Source organism: Acipenser ruthenus, chromosome 2 (assembly GCF_902713425.1).
Source record: "Acipenser ruthenus chromosome 2, fAciRut3.2 maternal haplotype, whole genome shotgun sequence".
Classification (NCBI taxonomy): domain Eukaryota; kingdom Metazoa; phylum Chordata; class Actinopteri; order Acipenseriformes; family Acipenseridae; genus Acipenser; species Acipenser ruthenus.
Window position 1 is genome coordinate 90,116,420 of NC_081190.1, and position 25,661 is coordinate 90,142,080.

At 39.4% G+C, this 25,661-nt stretch overlaps 1 protein-coding gene across 7 annotated transcripts in view; it reads left to right on the plus strand.

The window, feature by feature from the left end:
- The first annotated feature begins 240 nt into the window (after positions 1-240).
- Positions 241-25,661, plus strand: part of LOC117409384 (zinc finger protein 638-like) — a 52,703-nt gene continuing 27,282 nt past the window's right edge. For 2 of the 7 annotated variants that reach the window (XM_034015353.3, XM_034015358.3), the window contains exons 1-17: positions 242-431; positions 6,375-7,860; positions 10,409-10,470; positions 10,663-10,701; positions 11,092-11,516; positions 12,019-12,308; positions 12,795-12,938; positions 13,414-13,524; positions 16,534-16,574; positions 16,838-16,890; positions 19,057-19,097; positions 22,656-22,781; positions 22,891-23,022; positions 23,324-23,365; positions 23,569-23,613; positions 24,908-25,039; positions 25,473-25,601. In XM_034015353.3, the coding sequence (XP_033871244.3) occupies positions 6,580-7,860; positions 10,409-10,470; positions 10,663-10,701; positions 11,092-11,516; positions 12,019-12,308; positions 12,795-12,938; positions 13,414-13,524; positions 16,534-16,574; positions 16,838-16,890; positions 19,057-19,097; positions 22,656-22,781; positions 22,891-23,022; positions 23,324-23,365; positions 23,569-23,613; positions 24,908-25,039; positions 25,473-25,601 (3,093 nt within the window). In that variant the 5' untranslated portion in view covers positions 242-431; positions 6,375-6,579. Of the gene's footprint in view, positions 432-6,230; positions 7,861-10,408; positions 10,471-10,662; positions 10,702-11,091; positions 11,517-12,018; positions 12,309-12,794; positions 12,939-13,413; positions 13,525-16,533; positions 16,575-16,837; positions 16,891-19,056; positions 19,098-22,655; positions 22,782-22,890; positions 23,023-23,323; positions 23,366-23,568; positions 23,614-24,907; positions 25,040-25,472; positions 25,602-25,661 lie in introns of all 7 variants that reach the window. The other 5 variants (XM_034015359.3, XM_034015354.3, XM_034015355.3 and 2 more) reach the window with 5 other exon arrangements.

Genomic DNA, 25,661 nt, shown 5'->3' on the forward strand with positions numbered 1-25,661 from the left:
TTACATTAAACGTTTTTTTAAATTAGTCCTTTAAGGTCATTATTTTTTAAAATTAATAATGTGCACCATTCAACACATGGGACAAACTCAAACTTACCACATTGATCACCATTCTCTTATAGAGTTGGTTTGAACATCGCCTGCTGCTGTTGATTTTATTTTCGTCTCAAATGTCACGCCTATCGAGCCACAACCCCATAACGTATTTTAAAACTGCAGTTATACTCATCTCGATTTATCGGGGTTTTCTACCACGCCTGCGCCGATTCTTTTAATCCCATGATCTGCGAGTAGATTAGCCACGTCTGAATTGCGGCGCTAGTGATGAAAAGAGTGTGATGCACGTACGACTGGAAAACAAACAAACAAAAAAAACATAAAATCACCTAACTACAAACAGCGACAAAGTAAGAAGCGTGATACTGGCTTGGGTGAGTTTGGGGTTTATTATGGCAAAAAAAAAAAGCCCTTAGCCGCCTTCACAGGTGCAGCGGCAACAAAAACTACAGGAATCACCATGTCAAGATGGCCGGTGGAGAATCAGTGGGATCTGGGAAGATATATAATTTCAGTTTGTGCGTGTGCTGTATATCGAATGATTTCAGCAATCCAGCATTGCCAACAATCACTGCATTTTTATACACTGGTATAATAAATGTTTTATAAAAACACATAGTTCTTGTGTTCTATTTATCTGTATCTCTGAGACTGTCTGGACAGTCGGACAGTGATAATGATCTCTGATCAACAAGACTGTACATTTAAGCGATTTAGCCGAGATTTTGACATGAATGTTCAGTTTGGTTGCTTGTTTGGTGGTTTATCGTTAGTTCATTCATTTACTCAACAAGCCTGGACTCATTGCACTGTAAATTAATACAACTTGGTACTTTACTGTAGGCGTTCGTTCACTTGTATGTTATATTTAGGGCTTCTGTTTTTCGGGTTTTATTAATTGTATTTTTTGGTGTTAATTTTTTTTAGCTATTTTACATAGTCAAGCGTTTTTTTTCTGGGCTTTCGTTTTTGATATACTGTTTGAAATTAGTGTTTTCGGTTACTTTCCAAAATGCTTGGAACGTTTGTTTTTTTTTGTGTAAAAATATGTACAGTAGTAACTCGACAGTACTTGCACACTTGTGCCTTCTTTCCTTTGCTGTCTTCCACAACGAAATCCCTATGGCAACGGGCACATTCTTCTGGGGTTTTTGTATGTAGGCATTTTTGTACATTTCGCCACAATTGTTTTTAAATCCTCCGTATTTTAACTGTAATACAGCTTTAAATCCCACTAACAAGCCTCTATCCTGATGGTAATCTCGTTTTAAATTTCTCAAGCAGAGTCTCCAATAGAAATGTAGGAATGTGCTGTTACAATAGTTGGGGCAGGTTTAAAGTATTCACAGCGAATCAATGATAGATAAATTAGAAAGGGGGGACAGCAGCACTGGGAAATGTGTTTATTATTATTTTTGTAGTAGATTTTATTTATTTTTTTAATGGGAAAAGGGTAAGTCAACGTGACTAGATTAACCATTTCCACAGTTTTCCCGGTGTTTATTGGCTATCCACCGATTAATTTTTTTTTTGTATTGGGTGTTTTATTGGTTAAAACCGAAAATCAGAAGCCCTAATTATATTACATCGCTGTTATTTTTAGAACATTTAAACCTTTCCTAATAATAATAATATGACCATGCACCCCTAATTTTTTTATATGGTATGGAACAGATTGGCCATAATATTTGCCGGTATATTTTATTTAAAAAATAAAAATAAACTTGTTTTAAATTAATGGAAAAACATCAGCATGTTATGTTGGTACTACAATATTATCACACGGGTGTTTAAAAAGCAAACGTGATACCCACAGTTTAACTTGAATGTGGGTTTTGCTGATTAAAAATGATTGTAATACATTATGCCCATCATGGGGGGGGGGGCATTTTTTTTTTTTTTTTCCCTCGGGCGCCCCCTCCTCTCATCGTGGCACAACAAGCATTACATTCTTGTTGTATAGGATGATATCATCTTAACGTGGTTCAAATTCAACTTTATGCAAATGAGGCTAATCCTTTTTAACATTATACTTTGGTGAAAATACTATTTAGAGTTTATAATGCCAGCAACCAAACCCACAAATACACTTCTCTATATGTAAGGAATTAGGGATTTAAGTTTTGCTGGGGACCTGCTGAGGTTTAAAGTTAAAGGTATTGCACGTCTGGTACGATCTGGAGTTTACCTGAGCAAAAAGACAAATGCTCCTCTTGGCTTTAACATTACTTTGCTGTCAATTTCCGTGCCATCTCGTGCCCATTAAGTGCATTTCAAATGGACACAGAACAAACAGACTAGTCTAGTGCTATGTGAATTAATTGTAGCCAAAAAAAAAATACTTACAGCGTACTAACTTAAATCACTTTTAAAGATTGACTCCCTTATAAAAGACATAGTAAATAGCACATTAAAATGTGTACTTTGTTTGTGGTGGATCCTTGTAAGCAACAATGGAAAAGTAAGCTTAACAGATCTATTACAATTTTATTTTTTAACATATTAAAAACAAATCTTTGGGAACAGTAAAATGATTATAACATGGAATAGTTGTATATATTTGAAAGTAATTTGTAAGGGATTTATTCTTTTCATCTCTGAATTCTTATGTCTTTGCTGTGTTGCAGAATGCTTGTTTAAAAATATGAATTTTAATTGGTAATGGATTTTGCAAGTTAATTGTGTTACTCTCACCATCATTGTCTTAATTACCAAGTCATTTCTGGGAGCTATTGCTGGGTAATTTGCCTTTGACGCAGTGTCAGGAAGCATAGTGTTGCACTTAGCATCTTCTAACAGCCCTATACGAGTGTGGCTAATTAGCTGATCAGACTCCCTCCAGTTAATGTGATCACCTTCAATTACCACACCAGATGAGCTCTCTCTTGCTGGCGTATCAATTTAGAACCCCCCATACCCTCTCTTCTTTTTTGCGGTACTAGTATTGGTCTCAGTAGGTGGTGAGCTGCCTCTTTGACGTTGGCTGCAGCTTGGCATGGTGTTGATGGGATGTCTATTAAAAGGTTAGACATTCCACCACCAGTTGCTCAGTAGTAGCTGAACTGTCACAACACTTCAAGGTGTGTGTGTGTGTGTGTGTGTATATATATATATATATATATATATATATATATATATATATATATATATATATATATATACACACATATATATATATATATGTGTGTGTATATATATATATATACACATATATATATATATATATGTACAGTGCCTTGCGAAAGTATTCGGCCCCCTTGAACTTTGCGACCTTTTGCCACATTTCAGGCTTCAAACATAAAGATATGAAACTGTAATTTTTTGTGAAGAATCAACAAGAAGTGGGACACAATCATGAAGTGGAACGAAATTTATTGGATATTTCAAACTTTTTTAACAAATAAAAAACTGAAAAATTGGGCGTGCAAAATTATTCAGCCCCCTTAAGTTAATACTTTGTAGCGCCACCTTTTGCTGCGATTACAGCTGTAAGTCGCTTGGGGTATGTCTCTATCAGTTTTGCACATCGAGAGACTGAAATTTTTGCCCATTCCTCCTTGCAAAACAGCTCGAGCTCAGTGAGGTTGGATGGAGAGCATTTGTGAACAGCAGTTTTCAGTTCTTTCCACAGATTCTCGATTGGATTCAGGTCTGGACTTTGACTTGGCCATTCTAACACCTGGATATGTTTATTTGTGAACCATTCCATTGTAGATTTTGCTTTATGTTTTGGATCATTGTCTTGTTGGAAGACAAATCTCCGTCCCAGTCTCAGGTCTTTTGCAGACTCCATCAGGTTTTCTTCCAGAATGGTCCTGTATTTGGCTCCATCCATCTTCCCATCAATTTTAACCATCTTCCCTGTCCCTGCTGAAGAAAAGCAGGCCCAAACCATGATACTGCCACCACCATGTTTGACAGTGGGGATGGTGTGTTCAGGGTGATGAGCTGTGTTGCTTTTACGCCAAACATAACGTTTTGCATTGTTGCCAAAAAGTTCGATTTTGGTTTCATCTGACCAGAGCACCTTCTTCCACATGTTTGGTGTGTCTCCCAGGTGGCTTGTGGCAAACTGTAAACGACACTTTTTATGGATATCTTTAAGAAATGGCTTTCTTCTTGCCACTCTTCCATAAAGGCCAGATTTGTGCAGTATACGACTGATTGTTGTCCTATGGACAGAGTCTCCCACCTCAGCTGTAGATCTCTGCAGTTCATCCAGAGTGATCATGGGCCTCTTGGCTGCATCTCTGATCAGTCTTCTCCTTGTATGAGCTGAAAGTTTAGAGGGACTGCCAGGTCTTGGTAGATTTGCAGTGGTCTGATACTCCTTCCATTTCAATATTATCGCTTGCACAGTGCTCCTTGGGATGTTTAAAGTTTGGGAAATCTTTTTGTATCCAAATCCGGCTTTAAACTTCTCCACAACAGTATCTCGGACCTGCCTGGTGTGTTCCTTGTTCTTCATGATGCTCTCTGCGCTTTAAACGGACCTCTGAGACTATCACAGTGCAGGTGCATTTATACGGAGACTTGATTACACACAGGTGGATTCTATTTATCATCATTAGTCATTTAGGTCAACATTGGATCATTCAGAGATCCTCACTGAACTTCTGGAGAGAGTTTGCTGCACTGAAAGTAAAGGGGCTGAATAATTTTGCACGCCCAATTTTTCAGTTTTTTATTTGTTAAAAAAGTTTGAAATATCCAATAAATTTCGTTCCACTTCATGATTGTGTCCCACTTGTTGTTGATTCTTCACAAAAAAGTACAGTTTCATATCTTTATGTTTGAAGCCTGAAATGTGGCAAAAGGTCGCAAAGTTCAAGGGGGCCGAATACTTTCGCAAGGCACTGTATATATATATGTGTGTGTATATATATATATATATATATATATATATATATATATATATATATAATATATGATACCAGCTAGAGATCTTTTTGTCGTATGCAACCTCATAAAGAGGTTAAGCAATTTTCGAATAGTTGCTGTATTTTATTTCTTAGCAGTTGCTGTATTTACAGAACTAACACAAGTGACAAATCCTGGTTCACATATGGTCAGATATAATCCATAAACTATACAGCCAAATGTTCACAAAATGGCTTTTCATTGCTGAGAATGTGGTGGTGTATATACTGTGTGTGTGTGTGCATGTTTATAAAGTGTTTGATTAAATTCACAGTAATAAAGTGATCTCTGACACAAATTGGGATAAGTTGTATAAGGATTTGTTACCAGTACTAGGATCTACAAAGATGGGATATTCCCCTCCAAAAAAGACCGTGCTATTTATGATGCAAATTACCTTTACAGTTTAACGTCCCCTACTGTATCTGCTGTGTAATTTAGTTGGCTTTGGAATAATATTTACCTATTACCTTTACAATCGGGTTGCATGCATTTCTCTGTATTTCAATAGCCTGTCCTGTGACATGTTTTGTTCTGTACTGGATTATCATCATTATTCTATAAGTGATTTTATTTAATTACTGTAATTTGCAGTTTATTTTATACTGTTTAATGCCTTTTGAATACCTGACAGATTTGACATTTAAAACAGATTTTATAGTTACATTATTTTAGATGTTTAAAAAAATATGGTGATTTACAGAAATAACATAGAATTATTGGAATAATTGCCCTTGCAGAGCTCAAAATTGTAACCATAAAGTTATTTTCCTGTACAGTCCAGCTGACTGGATTAGAACAGTGGTTTTCAACCTGTGGAACTCGTACCAGTATTGGTATGCAGCGGCAGTTGTCTTTGTGTTGTTGTGATTCCAAAGTTAATGATAGGGAACCAAAGCAGCCAACCTGTGTTGTTTGTGGTGAACTCTTGTAAAATTAGATGAAGCCGTCACATCTTCGGTGATACTTGGAGACAAAAAAAGAAAAACGGTTGTAATGGGGTAGGTCTGTTTTACAATAGCCATTTAAGATTGCACATAGTTACTGGTACATCTGATGGTCCCTGCTGGAGACACTGGTACGGTGATGAAAAAAGGTTGAAAATCACTGGACTAGAGCACTGTAAAGATGAATACTTTGTCAGTATAAAAAAAAAAGAAAGAAATTGTTGACTTCAGAACATTTTCAGTTGTGACCTTTTTATATATAACATATCTCTTTGTTTTGTCTCCCTTTTTTTCTTCTTTGAACAGAAATATGTGCTCCGTAGACTATCCTGTATGTTTCGTACAAAACAAGAATTTAAAAAAAAATTCTGGCTCATGCACCCACAGATCTATTGTGGTTGCTGGTGAGGAGGGAAATGAATAATCCTGTTTGTGTTTTTTAACTTTCAGCTTTGCATTGTTCTTGGAAAATTGTGTGCCAGTTGCAAATTCCTTGAACTTTGGCATTGGGAGCCCACTTCTGTTGGGCCCCCTGTCTTTGCAGCTCGCCCAGATTAAGACACAGCTGGCCCTACAGCAGTTGAACTTGGTCGCTTCCAGCAACCACTCACTCCCGGCTTTGTCGCTGCTCAACCAAGCCCTGCTGAAGAACACCATGTCTCACCCTATGTATAACCCGAGGGGACCCTTTCCTGGTCAGAGAACAATGGTGCCCAGCCAGTATGGCATGAACCACCCGCAGGACATGATAATGGAAGGGGGTCACATAGGGTCACAAGGGATGCAGGGGATGCAGCCTAAAGGAGTGCTACCTCAGATGATGCCTCAACAGATGGGTTTTCAAGGACCTTTGCACAGGCCATCTCCCCCAGTCCAAAACACTCTTTCAAAGATCGACATGCAGATCCAGAGCACCCAAGATGAAGTCCGCATGCTGTCGCAGGTGTTGCAGCAGATGGACCCGAGGTTAAGGAAGGAGAAAATGGAAGATGTTCTGCCCCCACGGCCAAGCCAGGAAGAGCAGAGGATGATGAGTAGAGTGGAAGACAGAGGCCAGGACTGGTCTTCCTACCAGACCCCACCAAACAAGCTCTTTGCTTCATGGTTCGGACATACTCCAGAGAGGAGTCACGCAGAAGGTGTAGAGAGCCAGCCAGCTCCACAGCCAGCAGAGAGACGCCAAAACCGCTACACGACAGAGCGCGCCACAGGCATCCTGGCCAGCTTTGGACTGTCCAATGAAGACTTGGAGGAGCTCAGCTTTTACCCGGATGAGCAGCTCACGCCAGACAACTTGCCTTTTATTTTAAGAGATATTAAGCTGCAGAAAATAAAAAGACATTTGTCTGATGTGGATCAGCCCCCGTTGTCTCCTGCAGGCGGAGAACTGGTGGGCAGTGAATTGCGGCACAGCAAAGTAATCGATTATGGACATTCAAGCAAAATTGGTTATTCAGAGGAGCCTGTGGTACGGCCAATCTACAAACGAGAAGTGCCGGCTAAGGAACAGGCTTTTGGAGGGCCATCGAGCATGCAACCCAAACTTGCAATAGAGATGTTGGTCTCTAAAGGCAACCGTGGTCGGCATACTTCTTCTAATCGTTCTGCCAAAACAGACTTGCCTGTAGACAAAATACCGCAGGCGACCTTACCTAGCAGTGCAGCCAGAGCGCCGAATAAGCAACTAACCAGCCAAAATCCAGTCAGCTGGACCACCATAAGCAACCCTCCCAGAGCCAGCCAGGTGGAAGGCAGTGGATTGGCAAAAGCTTTCCCACTGTCCAAGGGATCCTGGACCCCGGCGTTTCCTATGAGTGATTCATCGATGAGCAAGAGGCTGCCGACACCTACCATGAAGAACGATTATTATGCTGCCTCTCCGAGAATCTTTCCCCATACATGTTCATTGTGTAACGTAGAATGTACACAGTTACAGGTGAGTGTTTTTAGTGCTGAGATTCTGTTTTGCTTTTAAACCAGTTGCTGTCTGTGTTGAGCAAAAACAAAGATTCTAACATTTACAAATGGCACTTTCTATCCTTCCTGTTATCCATTTGATTTGTAAGCTATAGAAAATATAAAACTCTTTTTATGTTGGCATGAAAAAATGTGGTTTTGATTCACCCTACTGCAGTTCTTGCACATTACAAAAACTCATTAACACTGTTCAAACCCAACCCAACTGCCCCCCCCCCCCCCCCCGATTTTTGTTGTCAGAGAATGTGTTAGTTTGCGACATATTGGCCATATTCCACTGTTGTTGTTACCATGGCTATTATGCTCAGTTTTAAAACTAATGCAGTAATACAGCACTGCTATTACGGTATGGACTGCAGCAATAGTTGAGCCATCTGGGTTTTAACGGCGGTCGCAAAAGACGTCTGTCTGTGTGTCTGTTTGATTGTAAAAATAAAGTACCATTCCTAAATTCTGTTTTGTGAATGCATAACAATGGCATCCAAGCAAAGCACTGGGTGAATTTTCTTTACCAAGCAGGAGAAAGTGGAATTTGCAAACTCTGCCAAGCACATAGTTCATTCAAAGGAAGAAGCACACCTACTTAATGTGCTCCACATTATTTTATTTCTTTTCTTATTTATTACGCCGGCTGTAGACCCGCGCTTCCAACTGTATTGTCATATTTTCTACATTTTCTTTAAATTCTCAAATTAATAAATCAAAACACGGGTAGGAAAAAGAGACCCGGGTAGTGTTGGGTAATTTAGCGCTGGGTATGATACTGTTTCTAAAAACCCATACCTATGTCACATTTGTTCTAGTGCAAGGACTGCAAGTTTCAATTAAACTGCTTGCAATCCAAACCACAAATAAATACATATCATATGGATTAATGTAGTGTACCTACATCTGAGGTTCCCATATAAGTGTTGTCAAATGACCAGACTTTGAGGGGTTGGGGGGGGGGGCTGCTGTACATACAACAAGGGAAAAGAGAATAAAAAAGAAATGTGTTAGATGAACAGTTTTCTGGCATTCCTTGTGAACATTGGGCAGAGTGAATTAAGTCTTCGTGATACTCCTGCTGGGTTGCTCCTGAGTTGAGTTGTATATGGGTTAACATTGGGCCATTTAATTTTGTTTTCTCTGTTTGTCTACATTTTATATCAAGAATATAAATCAATCTGTAGAAGCTGTAAATCTGAACTTGCATTCTGAAATAGCCATCAACTTTATCAGCAACCTCCTGTGGTGATCTGACAAAAAGAATTTGAGGAAATACATTTCTCTGCATGAAAGGGGGGTGCAGTGCTACTGTTATCTATTTATAGGCTGTTTCGTCAAATTATTTTGCCAACAGGCCATCTGGGGATTATTCTAACTTGCTTCTAGGTCCTTTGCATGACACATCGTGTGGTCAGGGTCACACATATACTGTACATGCCCAACAGATACAAATGATCTTGGGCCTGGGAATTGGTAAACTGAATACCAAGACCCTCTGAATCCCAATGAATTAATATATTCCAATAGTTTTAGCTGTCATGTTTAAAAATGTACCAATAAAGCACTACAATCAAGTATCCTATTAAAATGTCACGCCCCTGAATTGTTGTTGCTCTTTGGTAATCTACTGAACTGTTTGATTGTTTGCCAGTATAATAATCGGAGTACTTACTCTTTGGATTTGAAGGATGAACACAAACCTTTTATTTATTTTTTTGGTCAAAGGCCATAGCCTGCTTATCATATTAGGCTTTATTTTATTAGACTGTATTTACATTGTTGCAAATGCAGGTACTGTATCTTTTTTTTCTCTGCTAAACCGATATGGCAAAACACTGAAGAAAACAAATCAACACCGATTGTAACAATCACTGTATCTAATAAAATAAATATATACATTTTTTGTTTAGAAGAAAAACTTTTTTTTGTTTTTATCTTTCCCTGTTTAGTACAGTAGGTGGTATATACCATGTGCTGGGGTGGTACGCTGTCAGCCATCGTTTCCTTTTCATTTTTTAATCCGTGTGCTTGTGTAATCGGGAATCCAGTCCTATCAAATGCCTTCTTCAGTAGGCAGTGGGGACATTTGCATCACAGTTTGCAGTTCAAGAGAATGGTCTGCTTTATTGCAGCAGACATAGCAAAAGAAAAGCAAAATTTCCATCTTAGCAGTTAAGAATTGATCAGCTATCCTCTAAAACCCCAGCAATGTCATTAACTTCTGAATTTTAACAATAGAATTTATAGAATAGAATAGTTCCATAAGTTAAAATAATGAACAAAGAATTTCTCCCAATTTTTATTTCTCTTTTTTGTGTAGTAGGTGTCTAACTGTGAGGCAGCTGCGTGGAAGAATAATGCTAATGTAGACTTTTCTGGCTGAATGTAGAACAAATAATACATCCTCTTTTTGGATTACAAACAAAGAAGCTTATGCCAGCAAGTAGCCCTTGTTTTTTGTAAATTAATCTAGGAGTCTTTGCCATACAGTCATCTCTTGTCATGTGTTTGCTTTCCAGGACTGGATTGAACATCAGAACACAGCTCTTCATATTGAAAGCTGCAGGCATTTGCGCCATCAGTAAGGACATTTTTTATTTTTTTGTTGTTCTATTGGCTTTCTTGTGATTTGTAACATCTCCTTTTATTGTTCATCTTTTAGAAAAATCAAGTAGCATTGCAAAATTAGGAAAATTGCACACACCCAAAGGAGGTTCAGATATTTAAAGTTACCATGTGTTTTAAATGTAGTGGTTTTTTGTTTTGTTTTTAGATACCCTAACTGGAGTCCTGAGGTATTGCCAAATTTGAGGCAAGTATTTCTTGGTAGCTCCATATAAATACATTTTTGAACACATTCATTCTTTTTTTTTATTCTGTTGATTTAATAAAAACATTCTAATTAATAACAATGTCAGACACTAGCCAGCGTGAGCTTTAATTGCCTGTAAATGTATTTCATGGGCAATTAGCCTACTGCAGATAATCTGTCCCAAAATGTCTTATGCATTTCTTTATTGCCTGTTTTTTTTTATACACATGTGGTATGCTCAGTATCAGTGTATTAAACACTATCTTAGTAAAACAGCCAAATTAAACGTAATCCACGCATGAACTGCATCATAAACCACACCAGATTTATGATCCTTTAATTGCTTCAGCATTCCTGCCTGCTAATGTGGTGTCTCCTTGTTTTCTGCAGCAATGTCTCAAACACTCTGCAGGAGAGTAAGAGCACGAAGAAGCGCACCAGGTCCATATCACCCAGCCAGTGGCGGTACTGGGGTCGATCGTTGTCAAGAAGTCGCTCTGGGTCGAGGGGTCGCGTGCGGTACAGCCGGTCTCGCTCGCGGAGCCCCCCCAGGTATAGGCGCAGCAGGACACGGAGCCCCCCCCCTCGCCGCCGGGCCCGATTCAGCCCCCGTTGGTCCCGCAGCCCATCGCCCCCTCACCCCAGGATTTGCACACCCCCATACCGATGCTCATACACACCCCCTCGCAGGTCCTGGAGCCCCCAGCCTGCCCGCCGTTCCCCTCGCAGGGTGAGCCCTCATAGGGTAAGCCCCCGGCGACGCAATCGATCCACCAGCAGCGAGAGACTGGCCAAGAAACTCATCCAGTCCACAGGTACAAACTGCACACTGACCACCTGGCTGGGTAGCTAACTTAACTTTTGTAATCTACTGGGTTTGTTTGTAAGCTTAAAGTGAACATGAACATCCATTCACTATATACATTTTAAATTGTGCAGTATTGGGGGAATTTAAAAAAAAAATGAATACTATGTTGCCTCGAACATGATATCTAATTGCACTCAAAGAAATCTGTTTGCTATCTCTGGTTTCAGATTGTCTTGTACTTCCTTGGCCATTTCACCTCTGCAGAGAAATTGTCCCCAGTCCCCACCCCTACAACTGCTTCCCCTAATGACTGACATGCTTTGCTGCCAGTAAGATGCTTTACATGGAAGACGTTACTGAGGTGAAATGTCCTGCAAGGCAAGCAAACTGACCTGATGTAGAACCAGATTTCATGTATTAAAGTGAAAATGTGTGTTTGTGCTTTAGCATCTGTTTCTTTAATTTAAAAAAAAAAAAAATCACAAATATTGTTTTTTCTTTGCTTGTAGGTTTGTCTGCTTCAGAAAATACTTCCTTGGAGGCTATGATGCAGACCCTGGCCCCTGCCATCCTTGCGGAGCTGGCCAAGAAAAAGTCAGCCAGTGTCACTTCCTCTTCATCTTTTAAATTGCACGGCTCCAAGACACAGAGCAAGCCCTCTGCAACAGCGATCAAAAAGAGCAGGTCTTCAGCAAACACCAAGAAGGAGATTTGCTCCTCTACTGCATCAACAAAAAAAACAGAGGCTGTCTCAGAAAAGGATTCGGAAACCATTGACCAAGATATTGCCAGCAAAGGGGTAAATAAAAACTGCAGGCTACTAGATTACTGAGTGTATTTTTAATATTGCAATACATACTACAAAATTCCTTTTGTAACTCTAAAATAATGGATACTACTTGTTATTAAAAGGTTTTTAAATAGCTGCATATCCGTAAACCTCAGTGTACAGCATAATACCTCGGATACAGTTTATATCTGTGGTCCCCACACAACTTCAGAAAATCTTTTAGATTTTCTTGACAACTGGAAGAAAATCTAAGCCTGTCCGGTTGAGTTGAAACCTGTTAACATTCTTTAGTTATTGAGTGTATCGGAATACAGTGGAAATGTGGAGCAACCTGTATCTGTCCTTCCACCCTTGTGTATATCACTTGCAGTACATTTTACGGTGGATGTAATTAATGGTGGTCTACTTTCTCTAATACTAATGTCTCTAATTTTGTATTTCTAGATGTTGGTTAGGCATTTATATTTTTTATTTTTGAATTTTTTTTTATTCTAGACTACTAAACCCAAGATGATTAACGGGGTCACAGTTCACGTCTCGGATTTGCCAGAATCCGAGTACACAGACCAGGATTTCATTGAAACTTTTCAGCCCTTTGGAGAAGTCAGACATGTGTTGATAATTAAACAAAAAAAGGAGGTAATTCACTTTCATATGAAGCCTTTGATGTAGTTTAGTAACATGTCCTTGAATGAGAGGTCTCCTGTGAATTTAAATAGTTGTTAGATTTACACAGGGGGTGATAGAACGAACAAACCTCTTTGCAAAGTATAAAATCACGAGGGGGAATTTGATCTATGGTCAATGTGGCTGACGTTTAAGACCATGCCACCTCGGAGACCCAGCAATTTAAGGCAATATAATCATTGTATGACACATGCATGACTTTTTATATATTTATGGAGACCATATAGTACATTCTTTTTGTGTGTTCACAAACACACATGTATTGTTTTTAGTAAGCTTGCAACTTCAATTTGCAGTCGTATTTAGATTTGTTGGCTTATGGCCTCCCTTTTCCAGAAACACCTATACTCCCTTTTAAAGGTTGTGGACATTATTATCCCGTGACTCACAAGCCGGTTTTGAAACTGACTCCTGTCCTGTTTTTTAGGCTTTTGTGACCCTGCAGTTTGAGGAGGCAGCCAAGGCAGTGGTTGAGTTTGCTAGAACGAATCATTTGCTGATCCGGGGGAGACGAGTGAAAGTCACCTTGGAGGGCAAGGTATGGGTATAGCCTCATATTTATTTTTTCTGTGTTGCACCTGTGTTTTATAAAGAACATTTAAGCTGTGTTTCTCGCTAAACCTTGGAGCTCCTATTTATGTTGGTTTGATTACTGCTTCTTATCTCCCCTGTTCACAAAACCATTAAATAAGAAGAGTACAGAGCTACTAAACTCCTCACCAATTAAGCAATGGAAGGGCCCAGAGGAACACTAGGGACCAGTGTACCCCATGTTAAGATTACGTTACCTCTCATCTGATGCAGTGCTGATAAACTCCTGCATCGTGTTGTCAGTTTAGCACACTAATGCTGAAGCAGAAGCTTAGCGAAGGGCAGACAGATGTTTGAGTGTATAATATTTTGAGGATTTCTTGCTGGCTTACACATTTCTAATTGTGCGGTGTTGCCTTGGGTAACAGTATCATTTTTGTTTTGTGGGTGTTACACGAGAAATGTAAAAGGTGAGTCAATCAATCAATCTTTATTTTATATAGCTCCTTTCATAGTGGACCACCATCACAAAGCGCTTTACAAGATGCAGTAACAACAAGAAAATCCATAATACTTTAAATACAGAGAAGTGCATAATACATGCTATACAGTAAAAAAACAGAAACAAAAAAACAAAACAATGCATAACACATTAAATATATTGGGAAGTGCATAATATATGATAGTGGCATAATACATGAAATAGTAGCAGCAACACAGCAGCTAATAGCAGATATCAGGCTTAAAGAGCATGGAAAGCAAGAGAGAACAGGTGGGTCTTGAGAGTTGATTTAAAGCAAGTGATGATGGGAGCGTCACACACCAAAGCTGGGTCAGAGCCATGAAGCTAAACGAGCGTTCTCCAAGTGTGGTGCACTTTTGCTTGGGGATAACAAGCAGGCCAGAGGACCTGTGTGATGAATTTTACAGGTAGCCAGTGCAGCTGGGCAAGACAGTGGGTGATGTGATCACGTTTTTTACATCTGGTAAGGATCCTGGCAGCGACATTCTGAACTAGCTGCAGTCAGTTTATGGTTTGTGCCGGGAGACCACCATATAGAGTTGCAGTAGTCGAGTTGAGAGGAGACAAATGCATGACAAAGTATCGAGAGGGAAAGGTAGGGACGGACTGTGGAGATGGTTCGAAGATGATAGAAGGAAGATTTGACCACGGAGGAGATGTGGGCATCAAAGGAGAGGTTGCTGTAAAGAAGTACACCAAGGCTTCATACTGTGGGGGAAGGCAGCAGCAGACAGTTTCCGAGGTTCAGGGCAGCTATAGTAAGGTTCTTAAATTGAGTTTTAGATCCTACTAAGAGTTCAGATTTGCTAGTGTTCAGCTGAAGAAAATTTGCAGACATCCAGGCCTTGATGTCTTGAATACAGTTTTAAGTAGAGCTGGGTGTTGGCAGCATAGGAGTGAAGCATGAGGCTGTGTTGGCGGATGAGGTGACCCAAGGGAAGCATGTTGATATTGGAGAAGGGGCCCAAGAACAGATCCTTGGGGGACACCGTAAGTGACTGGGTTTGCAAAGTGACTGGGTTTGCAACGCCACTGTGTTCAGTACAGAAAACAGACTGCATGCGTCCGGATAGGTAAGAGGACATCCAGGAGAGACAGGTTCCAGAGATTCCAGAGATTCCAGCATACTTCTGAAGGCGGTCAAGAAGAATGCCATGATCTATGGTGTCAAAAGCAGCTGTTAGGTCAAGGGGGACAAGCACAGAGGGAGCATCAGCACGGGGCAGGAGATCATTCACAATCCGGTGCAGAGCAGTTTCAGTACTGTGATGTGGCCGGAAACTAGACTATAGAGATTCAAGTAGATTGTTATCCGTGAGTTGTTTCATCAGCTGACTGGCTTTCGAGAGTTTTGGAGAGAAAAGGGAGATTGGAGATGGGACGAAAATTAGATAAGTCAGCCGGTTCAAGGGAGGTTTTTTTGAGTACCGGCATAACTCAGGCAAGCTTAAGGGCAGCAGGTAACATAGCAGTAGATGTGGCTCAGTTAAAACACGACCGTGTGGTGTGCAGGGTGAGCGCAGGTGTGAAGTCGTCGGTCTTCTCTGGGGATTCCAGAGGAAGCGTGCTTTGATCTTGGTGCTCTTAGGTGTTAGGGAGGCAAAACCAGAAGGGACTGTTTCTCGTCATCGCGCTACAGCACACCCTATTGACCAGGTGCTCAGTGAGTTCGGGTGGACACATGCAGGGCTGGCCTTTGTACTTCCAGAGGCCAGTAGATCGCTGACATCCGATCTTGAATTCCTGGGTGTAGAAGAGGAAACTGGCTTGGTCGTTTGATATGCGAACGCCCACTGAACCTAAAGTTCCCTTGAGCTTTGAGGGGGGGGGGGGGGGGGGAAATAATTGGACAGTCTAAATCGGGGTAACCCTTTGTGGTCCTATGTCGGACCAGGTCCGACATTACAATTTTCCCCTTCCGGTCCGACATCATCAAAAAGACGTAAAGCACAGGTCTCTAGTCGTTTTTTTCTCCAGAAAAAGCCGAGAAAACCATTCAATGGCCGAGTGAGACCGATAGGAGCCGAGAGAAGCCAAAAAAAAAGGGGGCGGATCTGATTAATACACATAGCCCTGGCACCACAGAGATAACACGGCCATAAACAAACAAGATAGCTGCTTCCACATCCAATGCTCAAAGAATATCACAGACATTTGCAGAGCTTTTGGAGATGTTACAGTAATAATAAAATGACTTGGATCGCATTATTGAGGAGTTTGGTGATATGCACGACTATGAGGTATGTGAAAAATACAGCGAACAAGGGGTGGGGTGGGGCTGGAGATGCAGTACTGAGTGTCATGTTGATATGCAGTGCCTTTTAAACCTGTTTTACTTTGAAAAGAAAATACTTTTAAACAGCGTGTCTAAAATAAACAGCGCATGTAAAAATAAATCGGACCTGACGCGCTGAATAAATGGATCGCAAAGGGTTAAAATAATTGGGCACACTAAATAAAAAAACCTCCTTTGTCTTTGTTTTGTTTTTATAGGATAAAAAGGAACTGAAGAAGCCAAGCCAAGTTATTCAGAAGTAAGTATTTCTACAACCGTGGAAGAGATTACATTTAAACAGAAAAAAAACATTCAAAGCGGATTACTGACATTTAATTTAGTTATATTTTATGTGTCACTGTTCAGTAGACTTTTATTTTTTGTAGTTTACAGTGTTTTTTGTAGAGACATACAGGTACATGCTTTGTCTGGTCTATTTAGATCCTTAAGTATTGAGCACAGTAATGTGTGAAGCAAAACCTAACCTAATGAAATTGTTTATTTTCTCCTGTGCTGCAACAGAAAAGAGGGGGCAAATGTAAAGTCTATAAAGAATACAGCTACCAAAAACTCAGGTAAGACATGTACCAGCTTAATACATTTTTTCTTCAGCATGCATTTAAAATATATTTGTATCTACACCAAACTGTATAAATCCAGTAACATCTTCTTAATGTTTCTCAAACTCCACCAGTGAAATCCTTTTATTTGATTTACCTTTGACGTGTGAGTAAAACACTGTCTCGAAAATTAACCACTGAATTGCATCCTAGGCTATTGAACGCTACAATGATACTAAAGTTCAGCAATTGTCTGAACAATGTCTGCAATTTTCAGATATACGTGGACAAACCTGCTTGTCCAATTGTGATGAAACTTGGTGTTAACATTATATAGCTCAAGATCTAAATGGGTGTCTGTCTGTTTGTCACATATTTTTGCATATACAGCAATCTGTCGTGTATCCGCCCGTCACATAACCGTTTATCCTCCGTGATCGAGAGAGACAATGAGAACGAGGGAACCAGGGTTGGATACCGAAGAGTGAGTAAGAAAGTCAAAACCGTCGACAGCCGGGTCGAGTAGCCAGAGTTAGTTTATTATTGAACAAAGGTTAGTTTAGAGATTGTAGATCCCACCAAAGTTTTTGTACACTGTGTTGTATGTACTCTGTGCGCTACCATTGCTGGTAGTGTCACGTGAGCTGTTCAGTGTGTTCATATGTAAATAAATCCTATTCGCTTGTGGGCCGTATCAACTTCAACCTCCGTCTCAATCTCCTTCCTGTCACTCAGCAGCGAATGCACGCACAAACAGGGCAGACGGCTACTCTGTCACAAGCATTAATACCCTCTATCTTTCTAAACAAGGGATTTAGGGGAGCTGTCTAATAAAAGAATAATGGTGTGAAATATAGTAATTGTTACAACTGTGTATAATGGTATAGGGCAGCAGTGTGGAGTAGTGGTTAGGGCTCTGGACTCTTGGCCGGAGGGTTGTGGGTTCAATCCCAGGTGGGGGACACTGCTGCTGTACCCTTGAGTAAGGTACTTTACCTAGATTGCTCCAGTAAAAACCCAACTGTATAAATGGGTAATTGTATGTAAAAATAATGTGTAAAAAATAATGTAATTGTGTGTGAAAATAATGTGATATCTTGTAACAATTGTAAGTCGCCCTGGATAAGGGTGTCTGCTAAGAAATAAATAATAATAATAATTTAAAACAGGATTAATTTATCCAACGTTTTACATATCTGCCCTTACTCTGGTCCCATCGCATTCGGATACGCGACAGATTACTGTATCTTGAGAACAGTTTATCAAATTGTGATTAAACATTTCAATGCAGTTTCTTCCTCTATACTATTCTATACAAACTGTTAATATATGTCATGGTCGTCAACATTTATCATACTGATAATTTTGAATTTACAGTGGTGGGGGAATGTATAAGAACATAAGAAAGTTGACAAATGAGTGGATGCCTTTCGGCTCATATTGCTTGTTTGGTTGTTAGTAGCTTATTGATCCCAGAATCTCATCAAGCAGCTTCTTGAAGGATCCCAGGGTGTCAGCTTCTTGAAGGATCCCAGGGTGTCAGCTTCAACAACATTACTGGGGAGTTGGTTCCAGACCCTCACAATTCTCTGTGTAAAAAAGTGCCTCCTATTTTCTGTTCTGAATGCCCCTTTATCTAATCTCCATTTGTGACCCCTGGTCCTTGTTTCTTTTTTCAGGTCGAAAAAGTCCACTGGGTCATCAATACCTTTTAGAATTTTGAATGTTTGAATCAGATCACCGCGTAGTCTTTGTTCAAGACTGAATAGATGCAATTCTTTTAGCCTGTCTGCATACAACATGCATTTTAAACCCGGGATAATTCTGGTCTCTCTTCTTTGCACTCTTTCGAGAGCAGCAATATCCTTTTTGTAACGAGGGGACAGAATATTCTAGATGAGGTCTTACTAATGCATTGTAAAGTTTCAACATTACTTCCCTTGATTTAAATTCAACACTTTTCACAATATATCCAAACATCTTGTTGGCCTTTTTTATAGCTTCCCCACATTGTCTAGATTAAGACATTTCTGAGTCAACATAAACTCCTAGGTCTTTTTCATAGAATCCTCCTTCAATTTCAGTATCTCCCATATGATATTTATAATGCACATTGTTCGTGACATACTTGTGACTTGCTTGTTTTGAATCTTGATGTTAGTTTTCACTTGTGTTGTACAGAAGCCAAGGATGGTAAGAAGATTCAGAAGAAGAAAGAGAAGGTGTTTTTTATTTTTATTTAAATGCTTTTAAATTGTATGTTTTATATGGTATTCTGTTGTGCTCATACATGCATTTAACCCTTTGCAGCCCCGTGTCCAATATATTTGACATTGAGAAAATAGGCATTAAATACTGTATTCCTTTTGAATTTAAGACTCCCCTAGAATTTAAAAGCAGACCAAATTTCCTACCCTAAAACATGAAATAAATATGCATTTACAAAGATACAACCTCAATATGCATTTACAAAGATACAACCTCAATTATGCATATATTATTATTATTATTATTATTATTATTATTATTATTATTATTTTTATTATTTATTTCTTAGCAGACGCCCTTATCCAGGGCGACTTACAAAAATGCATTTCAAGAATCACAGTACAAGTACAATTAAGAGCAAGATAAAATACAATTACTTTGGTTCTAGCAAGTAAAAGTATATGGCAAAATACGATTCAATAATGGAGCAGAAGTGTCAGTGATAGTTACTTCAGGATATAATTAAATACAAAATACTAACACTTGTGACAGATTACAGTACTCTAAAGTACAGGATTAAATGCAGTAAAATAGGGAGCAGATAAGAGCAAGTAAAGCGCATTTAAGGAAGAGTGATAGTGTCCAGAGGGAAAAGGAGGTGCTGTCTGAAGAGGTGAGTCTTGAGGAGGCGCCGGAAGGTGGTCAGGGACTGGGCAGCCCTGACATCTGTAGGAAGGTCATTCCACCACTGCGGGGCGAGGGTGGAGAAGGAGCGGGCTCTGGAGGCAGGGGAGCATAGAGGAGGTAGAGCAAGTCCTCTAGTGCAGGAGGAGTGGAGAGGTCGAGTGGGGGTGTAGGGAGAGATGAGGGTCTGGAGGTAGCTGGGTGATAGAGGCAGTTTGCGGCCGTCTGCTATCACACAGTGCATTAGTTGTGTGCTGCTTCTCATTACTCCAGGGGTGTGCAATTTGTGTCACCTGATGCGCTAGAGAACAAGATTTGCCTTTGCTTGTATATGAGATTACCTGTACAATATTTTATTTTATGTGTCTATGTATGTATTCATTCATATATGTATTTATTTTTCAGTAAGAGTAGTGCAGGGAAAGACTGTTGCCCGCCCCCACAAAAAAAAAGACGTGTATGAAACCAGGATCACCCTGCTGCAGCAGTGTTCCAGTTAGCCACGAGACTACATGTTAAATGTACACTGTTTTAAAATATATATATATATATATATATATATATATATATATATATATACAGTACTGTGCAAAAGTTTTAGGCAGGTGTGAAAAAATGCTGTAAAGTAAGAATGCTTTCAAAAATAGACATGTTAATAGTTTATATTTATCAATTAACAAAATGCAAAGTGAGTGAACAGAAGAAAAATCTACATCAAATCAATATTTGGTGTGACCACCCTTTGCCTTCAAAACAGCATCAATTCTTCTAGGTACACTTGCACACAGTTTTTGAAGGAACTCGGCAGGTAGGTTGGCCCAAACATCTTGGAGAACTAACCACAGTTCTTCTGTGGATTATGCAGCCTCAGTTGCTTCTCTCTCTTCATGTAATCCCAGACAGACTCGATGATGTTGAGATCAGGGCTCTGTGGGGGCCATACCATCACTTCCAGGACTCCTTGTTCTTAATGACTTTCGCTGTATGTTTGGGGTCGTTGTCATGCTGCAGAATAAATTTGGGGCCAATCAGATGCCTCCCTGATGGTATTGCATGATGGATAAGTATCTGCCTGTACTTTTCAGCATTGAGGAGACCATTAATTCTGACCAAATCCCCAACTCCATTTGCAGAAATGTAGCCCCAAACTTGCAAGGAACCTCCACCATGCTTCACTGTTGCATGCAGACACTCATTCGTGTACCGCTTTCCAGCCCTTCGGCAAATAAACTGCCTTCTGCAACAGCCAAATATTTCAAATTTTGACTCATCAGTCCAGAGCACCTGCTGCCATTTTTCTGCACCCCAGTTCCTGTGTTTTCGTGCATAGCTGAGTCGCTTGGCCTTGTTTCCACGTCGGAGGTATGGCTTTTTGGCCGCAAGTCTTCCATGAAGGCCACTTCTGACCAGACTTCTCCGGACAGTAGATGGGTGTACCAGGGTCCCACTGTTTTCTGCCAATTCTGAGCTGATGGCACTGCTGGACATCTTCCGATTGCGAAGGGAAGTAAGCATGATGTGTCTTTCATCTGCTGCAGTAAGTTTCCTTGGCCGACCACTGCGTCTACGGTCCTCAGCGTTGCCCGTTTCTTTGTACTTCTTCAAAAGAGCTTGGACAGCACATCTGGAAACCCCTGTCTGCCTTGAAATTTCAGCCTGGGAGAAACCTTGCTGATGCAGTATAACTACCTTGTGTCTTGTTGCTGTGCTCAGTCTTGCCATGGTGTATGACTTTTGACAGTAAACTGTCTTCAGCAACCTCACCTTGTTAGCTGAGTTTGGCTGTTCCTCACCCACAGCTGTTTCTGTTTCAGTTAATGATTGTGTTTCAACCTACATATTGAATTGATGATCATTAGCACCTGTTTGGTATAATTGTTTAATCATACACCTGACTATATGCCTACAAAATCCCTGACTTTGTGCAAATGTACCTAGAAGAATTGATGCTGTTTTGAAGGCAAAGGGTGGTCACACCAAATATGGATTTGATTTAGATTTTTCTTCTGTTCACTCACTTTGCATTTAGTTAATTGATAAATATAATCTATTAACATGTCTATTTTTGAAAGCATTCTTACTTTACAGCATTTTTTCACACCTGCCTAAAACTTTTGCGCAGTACTGTGTATATAATATATATTGCATACATACATACATACATACATACAGTGGTCACCATTTATAGTGCTATAGTCTATAGTGGGCAGCCATAGTTACAAGACCGTGCTATTTGTGTTCCACCTTATAATGAGTATAAAAGGGCTACTGTAATGGCATTATGGAGAAAATGGGAGGCACCAGCATTTCCGATCTGTCCAAGCTGGTACTGTTTATTAGAAAAGCTGAAATTGTAAAACCTTCTCTTTTACTTCCTCATGAAGCCAATGACGGCTCTTTGGCTGCCTGTATGTCATGGATGATTCGAGATCAGGCAGTAACGTTTTGATTCGTATTTTCTCAGCAGTAAGTCACGTTGATGCTTGTGTATTCGGGCAGTGATGTCTTTTGTTGGTGATTTAATACACACCACTATACTGTCTCTAAGACGCAGGATATTTGAGAAGCAAAAAATGGTTCAAAAAGTGAGTCTTAAATTCAAAGGAATACGGTAGGTATGGAAACATACCTAGGGCAGTAAAGGGTTAATGTAAATTAATAGAAGAATCAAAAGAACAAGCCTTGTACTAGATTTGGAGATATGACTTGAACTGGAACGTAACAAGCAAGCTTTTTGAAAACATGTTTTTATCTACGCATTATGTTCCAAACTGTATTTAAAACACCTACATGCATACTGAAAAATAAATTGGCCAATGCTAATGAAAAAAAAAGATCCCATGTGGTTTATGTGCGAATCAATGTGATTTTTAACTTTGTTTCACCAGGAGCCCGTTAAACCTGTGGTCCTGATCACTGGCCTTCCAGAAAGTGGTTACACCGAAGAAGATCTTACAAAACTGGCCATAGATTTTGGTTCATCAAAGCTTGTCATTGTGCCATCACATAAAAAGGCATGTATTAATAAAATATATAAATATTTATAAAACTCGTAATGATCAAAAGTGTCATTTTATAATTGTTAAACCAAAAAAAAAACATCCTGACTTTTGTTGCTTTTAGGCATATATGGAGTTATCAGACTCCACATCTGCAGATGCAATGGTTAACATTTACAAGTCCATTCCAACTAAATTAATGGAGAATGAACTGAGCATTACACTGCTGCCGAAAAACATTGACCTGCAGAGTTCGGTAAGGAACCCCGGTTTGTGAAAAGGCAAACAAATTGTACTCTTTTATAGATTAAAAATAATAATAATAATGTTCTGCACCTAATTCTGTTTAATTTTATTGTGTTTTTTTTTTTGTTACTTGATGCCATCAATCAGTCTGTTCAGAACTGATTTTGATTTAGAAAGCAATTAATTCATGATTCATCACTGCAAATCTGTAATCTAAACGCTAGCAATGTCAGCTCCTTAATGCTTGAGCCACCCATTTGAAAAAGATAGAGAAACACCCTTCAGTTGTTAATTGTTTTGTATTGTTCTAGGAGGCTCTCTTCAAAGATATACTTGGACTGACCAGATCTGATGTGAGTACTGTTTGATAGATTTGTGTTGTGACTTTTTTTATACTTGGGGAGAAAAACTAATCCTGGAATAAGATTTTCTGTCATTTTGTTCATGTTTTATTTTATTGTGCTGTGTACGCAGGCATTCCCCTTTGAGTCTAGTTCACAGAGATGGCCTGACACAGGAACAGGGTTTAGATGACCCTGTACAATTTCTATTGCAGGCTTCTAAAGGTACACAGAATACATGCAAGCGACCAAGTGTAAAGGTAAACTGTTTCAGTAAGAGTGCTATGACACAGGTAGAACTGTCTGTTCATCAGACCTTGGTTAGCAAATGATTGCAAACATGAAACAGCAAACAGTAGTATCTAGAGTCAATAAGCGATGTTGCAGATGACACCAAAAACTATCCAGGCAGTTTTAAAATAGAATAATGCCCCTCTGAAACTTTTCTTATAAATAGATTGGCTGAGTATCTGATTTTCACTATTAGTTTAGTTTGTTTTATACCTGTTTAGGTAATTCCATCTAACTAAACCGTCTAACTGTCCAAATAATTTATGGTAACCTCTATTTCCAAAACTTGAAATAAGGATTTTCTTTGGTTCCTGATATGTATAAAAAAAGCTGTCTCTTAAAGCAAGCTAAGTTTGAAAGCACTCCTGAGCCTTGAGGGTATTGAATTCCATGCTTGACAAGCTCAATGTGGTGTGTTTTTTTTTTTGCTTAGTGAAGAAAATACTGTTGTATTGTAGCTATGTGTAAGTAAGCAACACTGCTTATTCTAAAAAGAAAGCCATTCAATGGCCGAGTGGGAGCGACAGGAGCCGAGACAAGCAGATAAAATTAAAAAAATTTTTAAAAAATGCCGTATCTCATGAATAGTCATACATGCCCCTGGCATTACATAGGGGCGGTCATAAGGAAACAAGCTGAATGGTACTGTATCAGCGCACAGAGACTATCACGGACATTTGCAGAGCTTTTTTGAGATGTTATAGTAATAAAATAATGACTTGGATTGCATTATTGCATCAGGAGATGATCGATTGGTATGTACGACTATTATTATTATTATTTATTTATTAGCATATGTGAAAGCAATAGCGAACGAAAGGGTGGGGCGGGGCTGGGGATGCCTAGTGAGTGCTTTGTTGATTATGTAGGGCCTTTTAAACCCGTTTGACTGTGAAAATAAAATACTTTTAAACAACGCGTTTAAAATTAACTGCGCGTGTGAAAATAAATTGGACCTGACGTGCCTGACACGCACTTAATAAATGGACTGCAAAGGGTTAAAATAAAAATGTAAATGAAAAAAATCAGGTTTATAAATGAAGGTGGTAGTATTAAGGTATGGGGGGGGGGGGAAATAAAAGAATGGTCAATGAAGACTCAGTGATAGGTATTCCAAGATGTGGATCCTGACCAAGTAGCACATATTCTTACCTTCATTTAGTTTTATAACTGCCGTAAAATAGATCTGTTGTAGTCTATGGTGGTTACAATGGCATGAAGACCTAATCAGTGTGGTTTTCTTTTTTTCTTTTCTTTTCTAAGGAGTTAAATAGGCTTCCGCAGACATTGGTAACTATCAGCAATTTGCCAGACGAAGGCAACGTAACTGAAGAGCTGCTTGAAATGGTTAAGAAGTTGGGGAATGTGAGGCGCTCTGTCTGCTTGAAAGACAAGGTAATACCAGTTCATCAAGATCCCTGTAATTAAGCATTTCCCAGCACTGCCAGAACTTGATATCCGGTGGCACCTGCACCACTTGTCCCCAGAAATGTGCTGTCTGTTTAATACAAAGTTTCTTACATGAAGCTTTTCACCTATAAGAAACCAAGGTGTGGTTTCACAGGCCCTGATTAGCACTAATCATGAACTGCCTTACCTAAAATAACTTCAGGTAGTCCAAGATTAGTGGTAGGGTTTGTGAAGTCTTTGATAAGTAAAGTAGTCAAATGTGTGGGCTACTACCGTCATTTAGAATTTGAAGTTGAACTTCTTAAAGTGAATGGTTTTCTGCTTAGAAAGCCTTGATATTTTATTTCTAGAAGTCTGTTTTTTTTTTTTTGTTTTTTTTTTGCGTTTTTACAAATGTGTTTCTATTTTGTAACGGCAGATCATTATAGAACTGGAGACGCCAGCTGTGGCCAAGATGGTGTATAATTATTATAATGAGTTCCCCTACACCATGCAAAACAAAGTCCTTGAGTTCTCCATGTCTCCAAAGGCTTTCTCCAGGGAACAGGTATATTGTGTATGGAACTTGTAGAATCAATACATCAAAATTGAAAGATCTGTTAAGATT